The sequence below is a fragment of the Anolis sagrei genome, chromosome 3 (assembly GCF_037176765.1).
Source record: "Anolis sagrei isolate rAnoSag1 chromosome 3, rAnoSag1.mat, whole genome shotgun sequence".
Classification (NCBI taxonomy): Eukaryota; Metazoa; Chordata; class Lepidosauria; order Squamata; family Dactyloidae; genus Anolis; species Anolis sagrei.
The window spans coordinates 43,092,482-43,112,710 of NC_090023.1; the positions used below are offsets into that span (position 1 = coordinate 43,092,482).

Genomic DNA, 20,229 nt, shown 5'->3' on the forward strand with positions numbered 1-20,229 from the left:
TTCTGGGATTTGCAGTTTGGGGCGGGGCCATTAGAACGCACATCCGCAGAGCTGCTTGGTCTGATTGAACTACAAGCCCCAGGGATCCAGAGGGTAGGTAGCGCCAAGTGGAGTGTAGAGCGATAGCAGTGTGAATAGTAGAGTCATCTTCGTGGGAATTTAACTCCTAATTTCAGAGACAGGCCATATTTTTGTGGTTGGAAGGCCCTTTTCTGTTTCCAAGCTTTTAAATCAGAGGAGAGAAAAAAGACTAAGGCATATCAAGGCAGAAAATCCCACAGTATCTGCTTTGAACTGCGTTATCTGAGTCCACACTCAGTTAATGTGGGATTTTCTGCCTTGATATTCTGGGGTATAGGGCTCTGTGGAAGGGCCCAGAAACACTTTTTTTAAGGTGGCACTGGGGTCATTTGCACTCAAGCCTCTTTCACTGAAACAGAAGTACCTTTCTGTTTCAATGGGCTGTGTGGCTATGTTCCAGAATCATTCCCTCCTGATGAAACATGGCCATACAACCTGGAAAACTCTCAGCAACCCAGTGATTCTGGCCATGAAAGCCTTTGGCAACACAGGAGTACCTTTCTTAAGGTGGCACTGGGATCGTTGGCACTCAAAAGACCCTTGACTGAAACAGAAGCGCCTTTCTTAAGGCAGAACTTTCCCTGGGGTCATTTGCACTGAGATTTCTTCCATTGTCCCTCCACACATTAACTGAGCATGGACTCCCCTTTCGCACAGCTGAATGAAATCCCACAGTATCTGCTTTGAATTGGAATATATGGCAGTGTGGACCCAGGGCTCTTCCACACTGCCATATAACCCAGAACAAGGGTCCTGAAACATTTTAAACAGAGGGTCAGGTCACAGTCCCTCAAACTGTTGGAGGGCAGCATTATAATTGGGGGGGGGGGGGGGGATGAATGAATTCCTATGCACACTGCACATATCTTATTTGTAGAGCAAAAAAAACCCACTTTAAAACAATGCAATAATTAAAATTATTAACAGTTTTAACAAATATAAACTTATTAGTATTTCTATGGGAAGTGTGGGCCTACTTTTGGCTGATGAGATAGAATTGTTGTTATTGTTGTGTGCTTTCAAGTTGTGTGCTGCCAAGCCATCAAATGCTAACTAAGGTGGTCAGTTGAAACATTCACACCTAGCTCCAACAGACAAGAGAACCTTTGTCCCACCCTGGTCATTCCACAGATATATAAACCCATTTTCCTACTTCCAACAGACCTCACTACCTCTGAGGATGCTTGCCATAGATGCAGGCGAAACGTCAGGAGAGAATGCCTCTAGAACATGGCCATATAACCCGGAAAAACCTACAACAACCAGTGCTTTCAAGTTCAGACTTAGGTTGACCCTGAGCGAAGGCCGGGTAAATGACCTCGGAGGGTCCGTATCCGGTCCCCGGGCCTTAGTTTGAGGACCCCTGACCCACAATATCAAGGCAGAAAAACCCACAATATCTGCTTTCAACTGGAATATCTGAGTCCACACTGCCATATAGTAAAGGTAAAGGTTTTCCCCTGACATTAAGCCCATTTGTGTCTGACTCTGGGGGTGTGGTGCTCATCTCTATTTCTAAGCTGAAGAGCCGACGCTGTCCGTAGACACCTCCTAGGTCATGTGGCCAGCATGACTGCATGGAGCACCGCCTATATCCCAGTTCAAACCAGATGCTGCTTTGGGATTTATTCAGCTGTGTGGAAGGGAGTTTGGGGCCCTTTCACACAGCCTTATATCCCAGAATATCAAGGCAGAAAATCCCACAATATCTGCGTTGAATTGGGTTGAGTCTACACTCAGGTAATGTCGGATATTTTTGCCTTGATATTCTGGGATATAGGGCTGTGTAGAAGGCCCTGGGATTTTATTCAGCTGTGTGAAAGGGCCCTCCAATAATCCAGTTCAAAGCAGATATTGTGGGCTTTTCTGCCTTGATATTCTGGGATACATGGCTGTGTAGAAAGGCCCCGAGTTCGCCCACAAAAGTTATACTTTAAAGCAGGCATGGGCAAACTTGTTATTCTTAACTGTTAAGGATTGTGGGAGTTGAAGTCCAAAACACCTGGAGGGCCAAAGTTTGCTCATGCCTGCTTTAAAGCCATTGCACAGTCCTGGTGTGTGTTGAATGTGGCCGCTATTGATAAGAGCTAAATATTGGAAAGTGGTTAAAGTTCCTGAGAGAATTAGAAGTCTGTAGGAGCCCTTCCACTCAGCCAAATAACCCAGAATATCAAGGTGGACAATCCACAATATCTGCTTTGAACTGGGTTATCTGAGTCCGCACTGCCATATAACCCAGTTCAAAGCAGATAATGTGGGGTTTTCTACAGTTGTGTGGGAGGGGCCCAGATTCCTCGTAAAAGGCCTTGGATATTCACCAGAACTCCAAATTCGTCCACCTGTGAGCTGAGATAGTGACACTTTGCTTTCTAATGATTCTGCCTGCACAAGCATTGTTTCATGCACACTATTCTTATTAATACAAAGATATAATATAGCGGTCAAGTTAATGGAGGAATGATTAGATCATTTCCAACTTGGTTGTTATGGGAGAGAAAGTGTAACAAAACCTCAACAGAATAAAGTTTAAGAACTACTTTAATGTCACACACGCACATCTGAGTATTTTAGGTTATTTTAAACAAAGAAACTACAATGCCAGCTGTTTGGGAATGGCTTCCATTAGTTATAGGCCTGAATACTATTGGTTGTCCCAGCTGCAGACTTATTAAATTGGTGGTGTCTGAACACTTATTATTATTATTGATTCAGTTGTAATGCTTTAATGGAGATTGCCAACAAGATAAAACTAAATTCAACTGCTGAATCTCTTTAGACAGATCTCTGAAGCAAATATAGACTGAATTGTCAAGCTTTTCCTTTCAAGCAACATGAATGTAAGTATGTCTGTGGTATTAAAGGTTATGGTGACTGCACTTTCCTTTTTCTTTCTTTTTTTTGAACAAGATGACAAAACAATACTATAGTATTTTTTTCGTGTTAGGAACGACTTGAGAAACTGCAAGTCACTTCTGGTGTGAGATAACTGGCCGTCTGCAAGGTTGTTGCCCAGGGGACGCCCAGATGTTTTACTATCCTGTGGGAGACTTCTCTCATGTCTCCACATGGGAAGCTGGAGCAGACAGACGGGAGCTCACTGTACTCCTTGGATTTGAACTGCTGACCTTCCTGTCAGCAGTCCTGCCAGCACAAGGGTTTAATCCATTGCGCCACCGGGGTTTCCTACAGTAATAATTAAGACTGAACAAGTTAATCATGTCAATAACAAGAAAACAAATTGCTTCTCCCCTTAGATTCCCAGTTCTCAGGGCAAGGAATAAAAATTTCAAGCTCAGAATGCTGCATATTTTTTAATTGAAGAGGCTGTGTTTTGTTTTGTTTTTTATTGAATGGCAGCCCTCCATTCTGGTTGATGCTTAATATATCATACTTAACATCAACACCAGGGATTGCCCTTTGTTGCATCACCATGCCCCCTTTTCTGTGATGATGGGTCATCCCTAGATCTCAGGATTTGGACGTGGCACAGTTCTGACTGGGCAACTTTATTCTCTACCCTGAAATTATCTGTTTATTTCTATCAGCTGCTTCTGTGCATGGCTGCCTTCAGAGAGTACTTCCTCTCATCTTCTGATAATTCTTGCGATATTTAAAGTGTTCTTTTTCTACCCATCAGTCTTTTCTTTACCAAGATATTGATGGACTAAATATAGAATATGAACTTGTATTCTTTTAAAGAAATAATCTTAGTTAATCCCTGGTTATGCAGAGGAATAAATTTACCAAGAAATACACTGCTAAGGGCTTGTGTGTGTGTGTTGTTGTTGTTGGTTTTTTTGAGGTTTTTTTTTTTTTTGCTGTTTTGCACTTTCTTGCTTCTTAATCACTTACAGGTAAAAGTAGTAATGTCAAATTAGGACAAACTGCAGATTCTCATCTATCTTTTAGTTAAATCAAATTTCAACTACTTACACTAAATCATTTTTTCCTACTTGAATTGGAACTGATAAATAATGCAGAGTGATAGAAACTGAAGGTACTGAAGTTATGTCTGCAAAAGAAAGATAAACTGTTAAATACCTGAACAACACCAGATCCTACTTTATCTCGGGAGCAAAATAGGGTCACCATCAATAAATATTCCTTGTCTAAGAAAGCCACTATGAAATTCATGGGGTTGCCATAAGTCACGGGGTTGCTATAAGTGTATTTTCAAGTCAACAGATGACTTGAAGATACACACAAACACATATGCTAGTCTCTTTATGTTGTTACAAGTATTTCAATAAAATAAATATCTTCAGGTTTGAACATGTAAACATGCTACATTAGATAACATTATAAACAGCACCACTTTTTACAGAAAACCCACATCATTACCACAAGGACCCACAAGTAAAACAGAAAAAAACAAGCAAAATGTTTAGGACTGCAAAGTAAACCAGCTCTGCACGCACACAAAAACTCAACACACACACCATGCAACAAAACCACAGTAAAACACCTAGGCTGACACACTACAGATATTCCTCCTTATTTAGTCTCATTACCTAAACAGATAAAATGTCATTTCTTGTTGTCATAATCTGAAAATATTTCAGAAATTATATATTTGACATTATATTTTTCCTTGAATGTGCAGTGGTTACAACTAAATGAAGACCTGAGCCTGAAGAGGTTTATCAATGATTCAGAGTGTCCAGAAAACCTCAAATATGACTTTAACAAAAATGGTGAACTTAGACATGAAGATACCAATGAACCTTTTATTTTTAATTATTCCCATTCTTATAATAGCAATCACAAACGCTATCAAATTCTTGGACATTCAATTACTCAGTATATATATGAACTTCTGGAAAAGGCTTTCAAACTGCAAAAGAAGTATATTCCAATAGATGCTCCGGTCAGTAACCTTTGCAGTTTCTTTTTCATGAGTGAGAATGCATTAACAAATTGCTCCACTCTAGTTGTCCTTCTTCAAGACCAAGGACCATCTCGTGCAGGTCAGTGGAGACAGAAGACCATAATTCATGAAAGTCTCCAACACGGATCTCAAATACCGTTCATTGCAATGGCTCTGCAGTGCTCTTGGGGTGTCATTGTTTTAAATCCCAATGACAATTTCATTGATCTAAAAATAGAATCTAAAATACCAGACTTCTCTGAGGAAGATCCTGCCCGATCTCTAAAGTCATCTTGGTTAATCCCAAAAAGGTGCAGCAGTAGTCCCGAAGAACATACAACCTATGTTTGGGACCACTTCATTTCAAAAACCACAGCTAGAAATGTGGCTTTCATTGCCCATGGCTATGGGGGATTGGTTTTTGTCAACTTGCTTAGGCAGAGATCTTTAGAGGTGATGAACAAAGTATATGCTGTTGCGCTTATTGATTCCAAACACCACATAATCCATCAGACGCAAGGCGATTCCCAGCTGCAGGAATGGATACAGAGACACTGTCGAAAGTGGGTAGCAGACAGTAAACCTTTGGATAAGACAGTCGGCTACTTCATGAAAGTAGATTGCCCTAGTGTTTCCGCAGGAACTGAAAAATATAGCTTGGTGCCTTCTTATAGCCTACAGTCAATCTTCAAGTATTTTAAAAATAAACTGAAAGTTGGCAGTAGAAAGCGTGTTGTCCGCTCGCCTATTGCAACAAGGAGCAGAAAAGTAATGAAAATGTAAGCGTGTATGTGACTTACGACCGTTATTCATTTTCTGTGAAAGATGTATACTGCCTTAGAGTTCTCAAGCCCATTTGTAAGGCATATTTAATTTAAGTAAGGGAGACTACTTATTTTGGAGGCAGTTTGGTTATAACTAAGTTATCAGACATCTAATTCTGAATTACAGCTGTTTATGTTTAATTTCAGTTGAGTATATTTCAAAATTTAGCATTACTTTGTACTTAAACATATTACAAAATGCTGTGTCACCAATCAGAAAAACAGCACCCATCCTTTCAAACCTCACTTATATGAAATTGTAATTCTGTATGAATATATCAATATATGACAATATAAGTTACAAAACACTGGGTCTGAAAAGTTTGTCAACTGCATGATTTACATGATAGTGGTTTTGGACATAATGTGTTTATTGAATTGCTTGGAACTAATTTAGTTTTAATACTTAAAAAACCTCTACTGTGACACAGCATATTATTTACAAACAAATAAATGCTGGACCACTCTAACTACCATGTTGAGCTGGGCATGTTTAGCCTGCAGAAAAGAAGGCTGAAAGGAGGCAAGATGGCCATGTATAAATATGTAAGAGGAAGTCATAGGGAGGAGGGAGCAAGCTTGTTTTATGCTGCCCTGGAGACTAGGACGAGTAGCAATGGCTCCAAACTACAGAAGAGGAGGTTCCACCTGAACATTAGGAAGAACTTCCTAACTGTGAGAGCTGTTCAACAGCGGAACTCTCTGCCCCAGAGTGTGGTGGAGGCTCCTTCTTTGGAGGCTTTTACACAGAGGCTGGATAGGCATATGTCAGGGGTGCTTTGAATGCAATTTTCCTGCTTCTTGGTTGGGGGTTGGACTGGATGGCCCATGAGGTCTCTTCCAACTCAATGATTCTATGATGTCAGACTACAAAGAGAAGCCATTGAAATCCACAAGCATGTGGACAATTTCATCAGAAAGGAGGAAACCATGAAAATGAAGAAAATCTGGCTACCAGTATTTGAAAAACTCTAAAATCAGGACAGTAAATAAAGAACATCACTCAAAAAGCAGGAAAATTCCAGACAAATAATCAGGGCTAGCTAACACTTCCCAACAAAGGATTCCCCCAGGCAACAACCAGCCGGGCTTTGAAGCTGCACAGACATTAAATGCTAATCAATGTGGCCGATTGCCACATTCACACTTGCCTCAAGCAGACAAGAGTTCTTTCTTCCACCCTGGACATTGCAGAGATACATAAGCATCATTTACCTAGTTTCAACAGACGTTTCAACCTCTGAGGATGCTAACCATATATGTGGGTGACACATCAGGACAGAATGCTTCTGGAACACAGCCATACAGCCTGGAAAACTCACAGCAACCCTCTACTGTGATTTTAGATTTTTCAATAGGATACATAACCTGTAGAATCATTTCTGTATCTGTATTAACAAAAACCCCATAGCATTTATTTGGAACCAGGACTTTCTTACTCTATTGCAGTTTTCCTGATTAAAACTAAGAAGTATATTGCAGCCCTGAACAAGTGAAATTAGAGATTCATCTACTTGTTAATGTACATAAATTTATTCAGAGAACGAACAAATGACAGAATGTCTGTCCCCCAGATGATGATCAATATGATCCTCAGGATAAATAAATATAAATATATTCCTTCAAAGTTGATAAAACATTCAAGGAAGACTTGAATAAGCAGTCTTGCTTTTCGTCAGATGAGGCATTTAAATGTCTTGGTAGAGAAGGTCATACTTGGGAATATTCTTTGGATCAATTGGACTTCGTACAATGAGCTTTCCACGCATTGCTCCACGGTAAATCACCTCAATCAAATCTATGAAGTCTTGTTTTGTTTTGAAACTTCCCACAAATTTTGTGTGATCTGGAGATCTAAGTAGGAAAGAAAACCAAAATGTAAATACAAGCAAGAATAATTTGGAGCATATATTTTGAATATTTATGGTTTGAAATCTGAACTTTAAATTCCTCTTTAATCTTTTAAGGAAAACTTGGTGAAAATCAGGGGATAACTATAAATCAACAGGTAATTTGAAGGCACATAGTCACACATATATTTAGGATTGAAGATATAGTTTCCTGACATTTTGAAGTATATACAATTTATATGTGTACCTCCAGAATACTCCATTTATTTATTTATGATATTTCTATCCTGCCTTTCTCAGCATGAAAGCAATGAAATTCACAATGAAATGAGATCTAAAATGAATGAATGACATAAATATTCCTGCTGTAACAATTTGGAAGTGCAGAGCAAAGTGCAGAGAGAATCATAATATGCATATACTTAAGGAACTGACACATCGCTTGATCACTGACACAATTTTAGCATCATAAATTATCTCTCTAACGAGCAATGAACACCCAATTAAATGACACATGGATTACATACAAGCCAACTTACCCATAATCAACTTTCATGTGCTGCCCATTGAAAAAGAAGACTGTTGATGGAATATAGCTGATGTCAAAATACTGTGTGTACACTGGTACTTTGTTTACATCCACCAAATAAATTGTGGCCATTTTGCTTAAGTCATGAGCTGTCTTTGCAAGCTGTAAACAAGGAAAAATAGGTGCTACGTGACTGAAGAGAATAAGAAATAAGGGTAAGTCTCAAATGACAACCCTTTATTCATTTAAAAAGGTAAAGGTTTCCCCTTGACATTAAGTCTAGTTGTGTCCGACTCCGGGGGGTGGTGCTAATCTCCATTTCTAAGCCAAAGAGCCAGTGTTGTCCATAGACATCTCCAAGGTCATGTAGCCGGCATGACTGCATGGAGCACCATTACCTTCCTGTTGGAGCGGTACCTATTGATCTACTCACATTTGCATGCGTTTGAACTGCTAGGTTGGCAGAAGCTGGGGCAAACAACGGGAGCTCACCCTGCTCCCTGATTTTAACCACTGACCTTTCAGTCAGCAAGTTTAGCAGCTAAGCGGTTTAACCCGCTGCACCACTGGGTCTGTTTAGTTATTCAGAAAGCAGTAAAAACAAAACCCATTGGAATAAATTCAAAGACATAGTAGCTGTATTAGTCTGGAATATCAATACAGAAAGGGATTTTGTAGCACCTTAGAGACTTTTTGAAGGAAAGATATTGGTGGCACAAGTTTTCAAAGAATAACTTCCTTTATGCATTATTTCTCTCAGTTACTCTCTAAGTCAGGAATGGACAAACTTCAGCTTCAGCTTTTCAAAAGAAAAAGTCGGGAATGGAGGAGATGTAGTTTTGAAAGGGAATTTTCAGAAACGTTCCCAATGCCCCAATGTCTTGATTTATTGCCATATTGGTCTGTTTCTGCAGTTGGCCTTTGTTTGCAGAAAATGCTGATGGTTTGAGCAAACGTTGCTGCAGAGAGAAAGTTATTTTTCAAGGATAACAGTACATCCGGACAAAACCAGCTAGCTGGTGGCTAGTTAGAACTCCCAAGTTTTCCAGTTGCTCTGGATTTATGTTTGCAACAGAATAACAGATAAGACTGATTCATTAAGACAGTTGTGGTCAGAGAACAATAGACTATATAGTTGTGCTGTAGCTGTGCCATTGTTAGAGTCCCACGTGTACTATTATGTCAGTCAAAATCATAAAGAACCAATGAGCAACTGTACAGCTAGCTTAGACAAATGAAACGATTTGTCTTTGGAAACCAATGAGACTGTGTATTCAATTTACTGCCAAAAATGATTTTAAAAACTCGGCAGCCCCATTGGGGGTTGTGACAAACGCTTCGATTGCATTCCTGTATGCATGTTTGTTGATATTAGTATGGCCACGCAATAAAGTATTTGTAGTAAGAATCCAACTTATGGCTTCCTTGCATAGCTTCACTGGGCTGTTGAGGGGACTCCTACGCTTGTGTATTTAGAGTGTTTGTGAGCTCATGCCCCTACATCAGTGCCCCTTCAAGCTGGCATGGGCTAATTTTGGCCCTCCGTAAATTTTGGACTTAAACTCCCACAGTTCCTGAAGTCCAAAAACTCCTGGAGGGTCGAAGTTTTCCCATTCCTGCTCTAAGTTCTACACTATCTGTTCATATAGTTCTCTTTTATCTCACTCTCTAGTTTGGGGACCTGGCGCTACCTGAGTGATTTGAGAAAGGCATTGTTTGTCTGTGCTCCAAGTTTAGTCCAGATCCAATGTTGGCTGGGTTCAGGTGAAGTATAGCTCCATGGTCCATCATCCTCCAAACCGCACCAAAAAATAGAATGGGTCATAGGGGCTCAGAGTGCCAAGTAAGGTCTTGATCAGTCATAGGTGTGGGTTGTAATGGTCTTAGGAAGTGAGTGAAGCAACTGCAAGCCCCATCATCCATGGTCCATTGGCCCACAAACCCCACCCAGATGTAGAGTGAGTCATGCGAGTTCTGTGTACCAAGTTTGCTCTTGATCAGTAATTGGTGTGATCTCTGGAAGTGAGTGAAAGTACTGCAAGTCCACACTCCTCCAAACTGCAAGATCCTTTTGCACACTTCTTTCTTTCAGTTAGGCTGCATCTGCACAGTAGAATTATTGAAGTTCGACACCAATAACTGCCATGGCTCAATGCTATGGAATCACGAGATTTGTAGTTTTACAAAATCTTTAGCCTTCTTTAAAACGACAAATCCCAGATCCCATAGCATAGAGCCATGGCAGTTAAAGTGGTATCAGACTGCACTGTGTAGATGAACTCCCTCCCACGTGTTTCAGATCCCTTGACAGACTTCTTTCTCTCAATTAAGCCTCTCAAGTGCCACATGATTCTTTTGCAAACAAAACCCAGAGCGCCTGACATGAAATGGGGTCATACAGTATCTTTATGTCACTACCATGTAATCCAGTTTCTGTATACAGATTAACTGCATGGAACTGTTTTTATACGACAGTGCAGACCCATACAATCCACTTCAAAGCAGCCAGTCTTCATGCAGAAACTGAATTACATGGCAGTACAGATCCAGCCTGAGGGAAGTGCCCCGTTTTTCTCCTCCTGTGCAAAGACAGAGTGACAAGAAACAAAGGCTGCTCACGATCTCATCCAGCTGCATACAGACGAGGTCGTCGTCCTTGCCAAAGCGAAGGACCAGGACTTTCTCCGCCACGGCTTTGATCGCCCCATCGACCTCCTTCTTGCTGGTGAGTTTGGGGAGAAAGAAGCTCATGGCGAGGTAAACAGGGAAGGCGCCCAAAGAACTAGTACGCATGCGCCCAAAACTTTCCCGGGAAGAAGCCGCTTGGTGCCTTCTGATTGGCTAGGAATCTGACCAATCGTCGAAATCCACAGTTTAGCTCCTCACTTTCCCTTCGCCTCCAAACGGAACTAGCTAGCAACGTACTGACTTCCGGGGGGAAGGTGATTTTTGGCGGACCAGACATGTGTGGAGGCCGCGCGGCCGCAGTTCTTGAGGTGAGTCGTAACGGTACCTCCCCTTTCCCCCTTATATTTATGGGGCGTAAGGTACATAACGGCCTAGGCATGGCTTTTGTATCTTCATTATATACAATATACACAAATGGGTTGCTGAGTGTTTTCCAGGCTGGATGGCCATGTTCTAGAAGCATTCTCTCCTGACGTTTCGCCTGCATCAATGGCAGGCATCCTCAGAGGTTGTGAGGTCTGTTGGAAACTAGGAAAATGGGGTTTAGATATCTTTGTAATGTCCAGGATGGGAGAAAATGACTCTTGCCTGTTTGAAGCAAGTGTTAATGTAGCAATTGGTCACCTTGATCAGCATTGAACGGCCTTGCAGCTTCAAAGCCTGGCTGGTTGCTGCCCGGGGGAATTCCTTATTAGGTGTTAGCTGGCCCTGATGGTTTTCTGTCTGGAATTCTCCTGTTTTCTGAATGTTGTTCTTTATGCCAAACCTGTTCAATTTACTGTCCTGGTTGTAAAGTTTTTTTCATACTGGTAGCCAGATTTTGTTGCCAATTGCTACATTAACACTTGCCTGAAATGGATAAGAGTTCTTTCTCCCACCTTGGACTTTCCACAGATATATAAATCCCTCTTGCCTAGTTTTTTACATACCTCACAACCTCTGAGGATGCCTGCCATAGATGCAGGTGAAACGTCAGGAGAAAATGCTTCTGGAACATGGCCATTGTTGTTGTTCATTCGTTCAGTCGTCTCCGACTCTTCGTGACCTCATGGACCAGCCCACGCCAGAGCTCCCTGTCGGCCGTTACCACCCCCAGCTCCCTCAAGGTCAGTCCAGTCACTTCAAGGATGCCATCCATCCATCTTGCCCTTGGTCGGCCCCTCTTCCTTTTGCCTTCCACTTTCCCCAACATAATTGTCTTCTCTAGGCTTTCCTGTCTCCTCATGATGTGGCCAAAGTACTTCAACTTTGTCTCTAGTATCTTTCCCTCCAGTGAGCAGTCGGGCTTTATTTCCTGGAGGATGGACTGGTTGGATCTTCTCGCAGTCCAAGGCACTCTCAGCACTTTCCTCCAACACCACAGCTCAAAAGCATCGATCTTCCTTCGCTCAGCCTTCCCTAAGGTCCAGCTCTCACATCCGTAGGTTGCTACAGGGAAGACCATGGCTTTGACTAGGCGGATCTTTGTTGCCAGTCATGGCCATACAGTCTGGAAAACCCGGTAATTCTGGCCATGAAAGCCTTCGACAACACATATGCAGAAATATTAGGAACTAATGCTTGAAGATCACATGATCAATAAATATATGCCCTTTTCATACATATTTATCATCCCTGTGTGACTTTTTCTTTAGATTATTGACTGATTTGTGGTCTCCAATTGGCTTGGTTTTAGAACTTCCCTTGTGAATTAGACAATGTTTATATAGCAGTTGTAAGCTAACGAGCTTGATGTATATCTTGGTTTGTGTGCGTGAAAGTAACCATAGCAGGGGATTGTTGGCTAGCAGTCTCTGATGCTTGTTCGTGAATTTCTGTGTGTAAATTCCTACACCAAATTTTCTATTTCCCTTCTGCACCACAACCACACTCACAATTCTTATATCTTAGATTTGCCATTTTTTTCTCCTTTTTTAAAGCCATTATTTTTTGGTGTAACACTTCTTCAGGTTTGCCTATTTCTTTCTGTATTAGAAGGCTGGAATGCATACTTCAGCTGATCGCACAGATTGAATAGTATGCACGTTTATTTCTAGAAACATAAGAGATCCCATGGTGGCAATTTCTGTTAGTAGCTTTTATATTACTTAAGATAATGAAGTTGGAAGAGACCACAATAGCCATCTAGTCCAACCCCTGCCATGAAAGAACAGACCGTACAAGTACCCTCAGCAGATGGCCATCCATCCTCTGCTTAAAAACCCCCAGAGAAAGAGTCTCTCCCATATTCCAAGGCAGCATATTCCACTGTAGAAAAACTCTTACAATCAGGATTTTTTTTCTTAAAATTTAACTAAAATCGCTTTTTTTGCAGTTTGAATCCATTGCTCCAGATCCTGGGGTACATCTACACTAAAATCAATGCAGTTTGACACCACTTTAACTCCCGTCACGAAGTGCTATTGGAATCCTGGAATTTGTAGTTTGAGGAGGCACTAACACTCTTTGATGGAGAAGGCTAAAGACCTTTAAAAATATAACTCCCATGATACCATAGCATTGAGCCAGGGTTGTTTGTTTGTTTATTTATTTATTTATAACATTTCTATGCCACTTTTCTCAACCCTGGAGGGGACTCAAAGCAGCTTTATACATAGGCAATTTGATGCCTTAAAACAATATACAATTAAAATGAACATTTAAAATAGAATAATAAAATATATAAAACAATTAAAACAACACCTTCACAATTAATTACGTAATCCACAAGCGTAATCTGGGCTGTTTCTATGGCCGTTCCTTGTTGAAGTGGTGTCAAATGGCATTCATTCTACAGTGTAGATGTGCCCTTTGTCTCCAGAGCATCAGAAAGCAAGCTTTGTCCCTTCTCAGTATTATGCCCTCTTAGATATTTAAGCATGGCTTTCATGTCCCTTCTCAAACATCTCTTCTCTAAGCTAAACATACACAGCTTCCTCAGCTTTGCTTTTAGACCTTGGACCATTTTGGTTACCCTCCTCTTGACATGTTCCAGCTTGCCAATATCCTTCTTGAATTGTGGTGCACAGAACCGGACATAGTACTCTAGATGAAGTGTGACCAACACAGATTAGATGCAATTGCATTTGTGCTTCCATCTAGTAATACTGATTTTTTTCTGTTTTCTTTCAATAATTGCAGAAGTGCTCCACACCATATTTCCTACTATGAATACTTTCAATATTTATCTGAATGTTGTCCGAAGATCTGTCTTCCAGTTGGCTGTACAAAATAGAATGAAAAAGGAAATACTTTTAGTAACGCCTGGCAAGATGATGACTTGCAGAACATTGGTTTTGTCTGCTTGGTTGAAGAAAAATACTGTGCCAAGTACAACTGAGAAATTAGATTTGGATGGATGGAAAGATGTAATGCGAACTACTGTGCAAGAAGAAAGTAATGAAGGAACATCAGAGAGTGAGGAAGACCCCCGTGCAGCAGCTACCAAGGAACTTATTGAGATGTGGAGGCTTTCAGGTAAAGCCGTTCCAGAAAATATCAGTGAACAGGATTTAAAGATCCTAATAGAATCTCCAACTAAAACTTCCAAAAGGAAATATTTACAATTCTTGGCTAAAAAAGAAATTCTGAAGAAAGTCCAGAAAGAAAAGAAGGAGAGAAAAAAGGCAGAAAGGGGAGAATTAAATCCACCAGCTCAGAAAGATGGTGATGGTGAGCTAGAAAATACATTTCTCTTGAAGTTTTGGTCCAGATCAGAAGATGCTCTCTACAACTGGAGAGCTGCACAGGCTATGATCTTTGGTCAGCCTTTGGTGTTTGACATGGATTATGAAAACTATATGTCACGTAGAGAAATGGAAAATGCAGTAAAACAGATGTTGGAATCTGAAGGCATGAATCGTAGGTCTCTGGACCCATTTCATTTGCATTATTGCAATCTCAAAACAGATAGTGCCTATCACAAAGAATTAATCAAACGCTATGGTGAGGCATGGGACAAATTATTTGTGACAGTGACGGAAAAGGCTCATGTTGAGGTCTTCCCAAGAGATCAACTTGTGTATTTGACTGCCGATTCTCCCAATGTAATGAAAAGCTTTGAGCACGATAAAATCTATATAATTGGATCCCTAGTTGATAAGTCTATACAGACAGGGGTCTCCCTCGCACGTGCAAAGCGGCTGAACTTGGCAACAGCCCGACTGCCTTTGGACAAATACTTGCAGTGGGAGGAAGGAGCAAAAAATCTCACACTGAATCAGATGATGTCTATCTTACTAACCCTAAAAGATACTGGAGACTGGAAGGAAGCTTTGCAGTTTGTTCCAACCAGGAAACATGCAGGCTTCATGGACAAACCTTTTTCAAAGAATCAGATGGAGGCATGGAAGCTGTCCAAAATGCATGAGAGAACTGTGAATCAAGAAAAGTCTCAGAAATCATTTGCAGGGAATTCTTCCAGAAACCAAGTGCAGAAGAAGTGGTGGGAGGACATATCTGAATAGCATATTAGCCAGCCTGTCATGCCTGACCAAAAAAAACTCATTTAAATCAATGTTTAGCTTTTCATTATTTGAAAGGTTTATCTAGCACTCTCAAGAGACAGTGGTTTGATTAAGAACATGTTCAACTTTTCTTTAAAAGTTGGAGAAATTCCCTTGAATTGTGCCTAGTGTCATTCACTGTTTAGTGATAGGAGAAAATAAAGAGATTGAAAAACCCAATGACAAGAATTGCGGAACTTGTGCATTTTGCTACTGTATAGACCCTCTTCTCTGATTTCTAGTGAGGGAATCAACGATTTATGGCCTAGCAAACAATTTTTTTCTGACAATAATATATATGAAGACAGAAAGGATTTGCATTCATAACTGCAAATTTCATGATGCAAAAAAAAAAAAAAGTTAACAATCCATTGATATAGAGAGGGAAAAGGAGACTCGTGGTCCAGGGCATGCTGATATAGCAGTTTTCTACTCTTGAGGCAATATAACTTGTAGTTGCTTTAAAATAACTTGTTTGAGCAATGAGCCCATGATTTGGTAGTTTACAATTCTGCCAATTTTATGGGGGTTTATAAATATTGTGGGTGTGTATAAATATTTGTATAGCTGTGGTTATGCTAGAAAATAAATTCTGGCCTGGCTTATTTTTATTTATTTGCTTTATTTTCCTCCCACCTTTTCCCAGTATTGGGACTCAAATATCAAGGCAGCTAACAGTAGATATGATGCCAGATCTCTTGACAATTATGTTAACAGGTGGGTGGATTAAGTTTTTAAAAAATTCAGGCAATCTGAAATTTGTAATTGAGTTCTGCAATCATGAGAAAATGAGATTTCAGTTCCACTTTCACTGCACCACACAGAATGGAAAACCACTTTGTGGCTTTTAAGGAGAGTGTCAATATCATGTCTAAGAGTGCATTCTACACATTCTACAATGCAGTTTGACACCAATTTCCAGGACTTAATGCTATGGAATCCTACAAGTTGTAGTTTGGTGAGGTATAGGTGTTGTTGGTGTTTTTGTTACTATTGTTATATAAATGTACATCTTTCTCAAAGGAGACTCAAAGAGGCTAACACTAAAAATCCTAGAAAGTGTGAACAGAAACTTAAAAATCATAAATATAAAATATAATTAAATATAATACTGTGTTATTACAAATATATAGTTAAAACCAATATTTTTGGCAGAGTACTGAATGAGGATATATTGGTTACTTTTTCCTTTATTCCATGTTGTGGAGTATTGTGTCAAGCTAGTTGAGGGTACAGTTAACGTGTTTAAAAACACAAAGTTTAAAAAATTGGCATTATGCTAATTGTCATTTGACCAGAAGCTGGCAATTTGGAGTGCCTCTGGTACCACTGTGAGAAGTTCCTCCATTGTGCATGTGGCAGGGCTCAGGCTGCATTGTAGTAGGTGGTCTGTGGTTAGCTCTGCATCTCGTGCCCAAGCACAGTCTGTTCAGCACCTTCCAGGTTGCCCAGTCTTCTGTGTGCCCAGGAAGGAGTTTCTTATCCGGTCTCAGCCACTGATTAAAGTGTTGGGTTTTAACATGCCACTTTTGGATTCTCGCTTGCTGAGGTGTTCTTGCGAGTGTCACTCTCAATCTTAGGAAGCTGTTTCTTGATTTAAGATGTAGGAGCAAAAAGACGAATATATTCCATAAATCCAAATCCAAGAGCAGATCGCCCCTTTCCCGGGTTGGGGGGGGGGGGGCAAGGAAGGACACCACGAAAGTTGAATCCTTAAAACTACAAAATGCTATTTATTGCATGGCTGACAGCAGTAGTGACAAACATGCACATTGAGAATGCAATCAAAGAGTTTGTCCAACCTAAAGTTAGTTTGCTTTGATTTTTATGACTTTCATTAAAAACAGAAGGCAAGGTTTGATTGGTATACAGAAATCAATCATCTAATTGGCCTTAGCTGACAATTATGGACTCTCATTGAGCCTTCTATCCTAACAGCAGAAGCCTACAACAATAGTACTGTTCAAATGTCTGACACTGAGCTGTGGAGCCACAGGTCGGCTTATCTACTTGTATGTTGCTTCTCTACATGCCTGTGAGAAATTAGGGAGTGAGGGTATGCAGTATTATCAAGCAATTTGTATCCTTGAGCAATGGAAATCACAGAGAACAATAACTTCTCTCTGTTGCAGCATTTTCCAAGCATCAGCAATTTCTGGCACGCAAGGCCTCTCTACAAACAGGACATCTGGGACTTGCAATCATTTGAAAATCAAATTTTAAAATCACGTCCCTCTCAATGGCATTGGCATGCTAGTTGATATCCGAACAGAGGATGGACCAGAGATGTCACTGCCTTGGTCCTTTCAGTATTGGCTGCTACTTCCTGGCGGATGTCAGGTGGTGCAGTACCAGCTAAACAGTGTAATTTCTCCAGCAGTATTGGGTGTAGATATCCTGTGATAATGTGGCACATCCACTGCTTTCACGTGGTGCGATGTATTTCAAACTGGGCATGCGTATTCAGCAGCGGAGTACCAAAGCGCAAGAGCAGATGTTGTCACTGTCTGGTTATGATCCCCAGGTTGTGCCAGTCAGCTTTGTTATGATGTTGTTTCTAGCATCCACTTTTTGCTTGATATTCAAGCAGTACTTCTTGTAGGTCAGAGAACAGTCCTGGGTACTTACTTTACTTACTTAGGCGATCCCTCATTGTCCGAGTAGGATAGTCTTCCTGGGTCAGTGTGCAGTGGGTCCGTAGGTGACTGTGGAGCCCTATTCTTGATCTTTTCTATGAGCTGGTAGAGTTGGTGTGTCAGCTCAGGTCCTCCCTCTTTAAAGATTTCAGCAGGGATCCCATCTGGTCTGCTGGCTTTGTTATTCTTCTGTTGGCTGATGGCATTGCTGACTTCTTCCAAACTAGGCAGTGCTGCAAGCTCATCCCTGGTTTGTTGTTGTGGGATTTGTGAGAGGACCTCTTCGGCCACATTGGAGCTGCGGTTCAGGAGGCTTTGGTAGTGTTCTTTCCAACGTAGTGCAATTGAGTTTTGGTCCTTCAGGAGTTTGGTTCCGTCTGATGAGCGTAGAGGCTGTATGCCATGGTTTCTTGGTCCATAGATGACCTTTGTGGCTTTGAAGAATCCCTGAGCATTATGGGTATCTGCCAGGTGTTGGATTTCTTCGGCCTTCTTTGTCCACCAGATGTTCTTGAGTTCTCTTGTCCTTCTTTGGACCTCAGCTTTTGCACTGGCATAGATCTTTTTCTTAGCAGCACAGTTGGTGTCTCTCTGCCATGCTTGGAAGGCTTTCCTTTTCTTGTCAATTAGCTGTTGGATCTCGATGTCATTTTCATCAAACCAGTCTTGATGTTTCTTGGCTGGGTATCCAATAGTTTCTTCGCAGGCTTGGATGATGGAGGTCTTCAGTTTGTTCCAATGTTCCTCAACATTTTCGGGGTGTACTGTGGGTAGATGGTTCTTGAGTGCTGTTTGGAGATGGGCTCGTCTGGAGGGCTCCTGAAGGGCTTGGGTGTTCATTTTGTGCCTTGTCTTCCTTCCTTGGAGTCTGCGCTTGGGAGCGATCTTGATAGCCATCGAGGATGGAATTAGCCTGTGGTCAGTCCAGCAGTCGTCAGCACCTGTCATGGCTCTTGTGAGGAGCACGTCACGGCGGTCTCTGGCGCGTGTGATTACATAGTCTAAGAGGTGCCAATGCTTTGACCGGGGGTGCTTCCATGATGTCTTGAACTTGTTTTTCTGGCGGAAGAGCGTGTTGGTGATGACAAGGTTGTGCTCCGCACATTTGGTGAGAAGCAGGATGCCATTTGAGTTGCTGTTTCCAACCCCGTCTTTTCCGATGGTCCCTGGCCACAGGTCGAAGTCTCGCCCGACTCTTGCATTAAAGTCCCCCAGGAGGATGATTTTGTCCTCCTTAGGTATCCCCGATAGGACGGTGTCCAGCTGACAGTAGAATTTCTCCTTGATGTCTTCGTCAGCATCTAGTGTTGGTGCGTAGGCACTTATGATGGTTGCCCGTTGGTTTTTGGCAAGATCGATTCGGAGGGTTGAGAGTCGTTCGTTGATGCCAGTGGGAGCTTCGGACAGATGTTTCATCAGATCATTTCTGATGGCGAAGCCAACTTCGTGCATTCTTTAGTCTTTTTCGGGCAGTCCCTTCCAGAAGAAGGTGTAGCCTCCTTTTTCTTCCTTCAGCTGTCCCTCTCCTGCTCTCCTGGTCTCCTGAAGGGCTGCTATGTCGATGTTGAAGCGTCTCAGCTCCCTTGCAATGATGGCAGTTCTGCGTTCGGGGCGTTCACTGCCACTGTTGTCCATCAGAATCCGTACGTTCCATGTACCGAAGTTCATTTTTCTTTTTTGGCCGCAGGGTGGTGACCCCACTGGACGCGGCAGTCCAGTCAGGGATAAGTGAGGCAGACTATGTTTAGGGCACCTTTTCTAGCCCCCTCCCCGTGTGGGGTGAGCAGAGTGGGTCCTTAAAAGGGCTGCTCAGTCGCGGATACAGCTGCCGAACTACTCAACTGCCTCGGACCTTGAGGTAGAACGACTGAGTCCGTACCCACCGCCCATGTGCCAGTCTGTGACTAGGGGCTTCCAGATTTCACAGTCCTGCCCCCGTCGCCACTCGCTGATCGCCATGGGGCTTTGGTTGGTTTGTTTTTGTTTTCTTTGGAAGACGCCTGTGCGTGGGTTTTTTTAATGTGTGGAGGTCAGTGCACAACTGATCAACACACAGACTTCACAGAGTGAGGTTCCACTGGTGATGTAGTTTAACACAATGACCGTGGCTTCTCAGTTTGTTGCAGCCTTCTTCCGCCTTCGCAGCCATTGTAACATGTACCATGTTATCCTCCGCCTGCTCCGCCGTTGAGGTCTTTGGGTCTTCGGACTGTGCTTGGTCTGCATCTTCTCCCGCAACGAGGGCATTGGTTTCCAGATAGAAGGCGGTC

General features: G+C 41.8%; 3 protein-coding genes across 3 annotated transcripts; 2 read left to right on the forward strand and 1 right to left on the reverse strand.

The window, feature by feature from the left end:
• Positions 1-25: 25 nt before the first annotated feature.
• Positions 26-5,888, forward strand: LOC132772023 (putative protein ARB2BP). The gene is made up of 3 exons (XM_067466636.1): positions 26-93; positions 2,858-2,918; positions 4,685-5,888. Exons 2-3 carry the CDS (start codon positions 2,913-2,915, stop codon positions 5,729-5,731), a joined length of 1,053 nt encoding a protein of 350 aa, XP_067322737.1. The 5' UTR covers positions 26-93; positions 2,858-2,912; the 3' UTR covers positions 5,732-5,888.
• Positions 5,889-7,283: 1,395 nt separating this feature from the next.
• TXNL4B (thioredoxin like 4B) lies at positions 7,284-10,950 on the reverse strand. The gene is made up of 3 exons (XM_060770696.2): positions 10,771-10,950; positions 8,162-8,313; positions 7,284-7,626 (listed from the first exon to the last, which is right to left on the reverse strand). The coding sequence occupies exons 1-3, from the start codon at positions 10,942-10,944 to the stop codon at positions 7,461-7,463; spliced, it is 492 nt and encodes a 163-aa protein (XP_060626679.2). The 5' UTR covers positions 10,945-10,950; the 3' UTR covers positions 7,284-7,460.
• An 88-nt stretch (positions 10,951-11,038) lies between these two features.
• Positions 11,039-15,934, forward strand: TRMT10C (tRNA methyltransferase 10C, mitochondrial RNase P subunit). The gene is made up of 2 exons (XM_060770694.2): positions 11,039-11,147; positions 13,960-15,934. The coding sequence occupies exon 2, from the start codon at positions 13,986-13,988 to the stop codon at positions 15,282-15,284; it is 1,299 nt and encodes a 432-aa protein (XP_060626677.2). The 5' UTR covers positions 11,039-11,147; positions 13,960-13,985; the 3' UTR covers positions 15,285-15,934.
• The last annotated feature ends 4,295 nt before the right edge of the window (positions 15,935-20,229 follow it).

Excerpts from the sequence above, each read along its gene's own strand:
- TXNL4B (XM_060770696.2), bottom strand. The coding sequence starts at position 10,944 with ATGCGTACTAGTTCTTTGGGCGCCTTCCCTGTTTACCTCGCCATGAGC. Across the intron at positions 8,314-10,770 it reads GTATGCAGCTGGATGAGATC|CTTGCAAAGACAGCTCATGA; the intron begins GTGAGCAGCCTT and ends CCTTGTTTACAG. Across the intron at positions 7,627-8,161 it reads CACATGAAAGTTGATTATGG|ATCTCCAGATCACACAAAAT; the intron begins GTAAGTTGGCTT and ends TTTCCTACTTAG.
- TRMT10C (XM_060770694.2), top strand. The coding sequence starts at position 13,986 with ATGAATACTTTCAATATTTATCTGAATGTTGTCCGAAGATCTGTCTTC.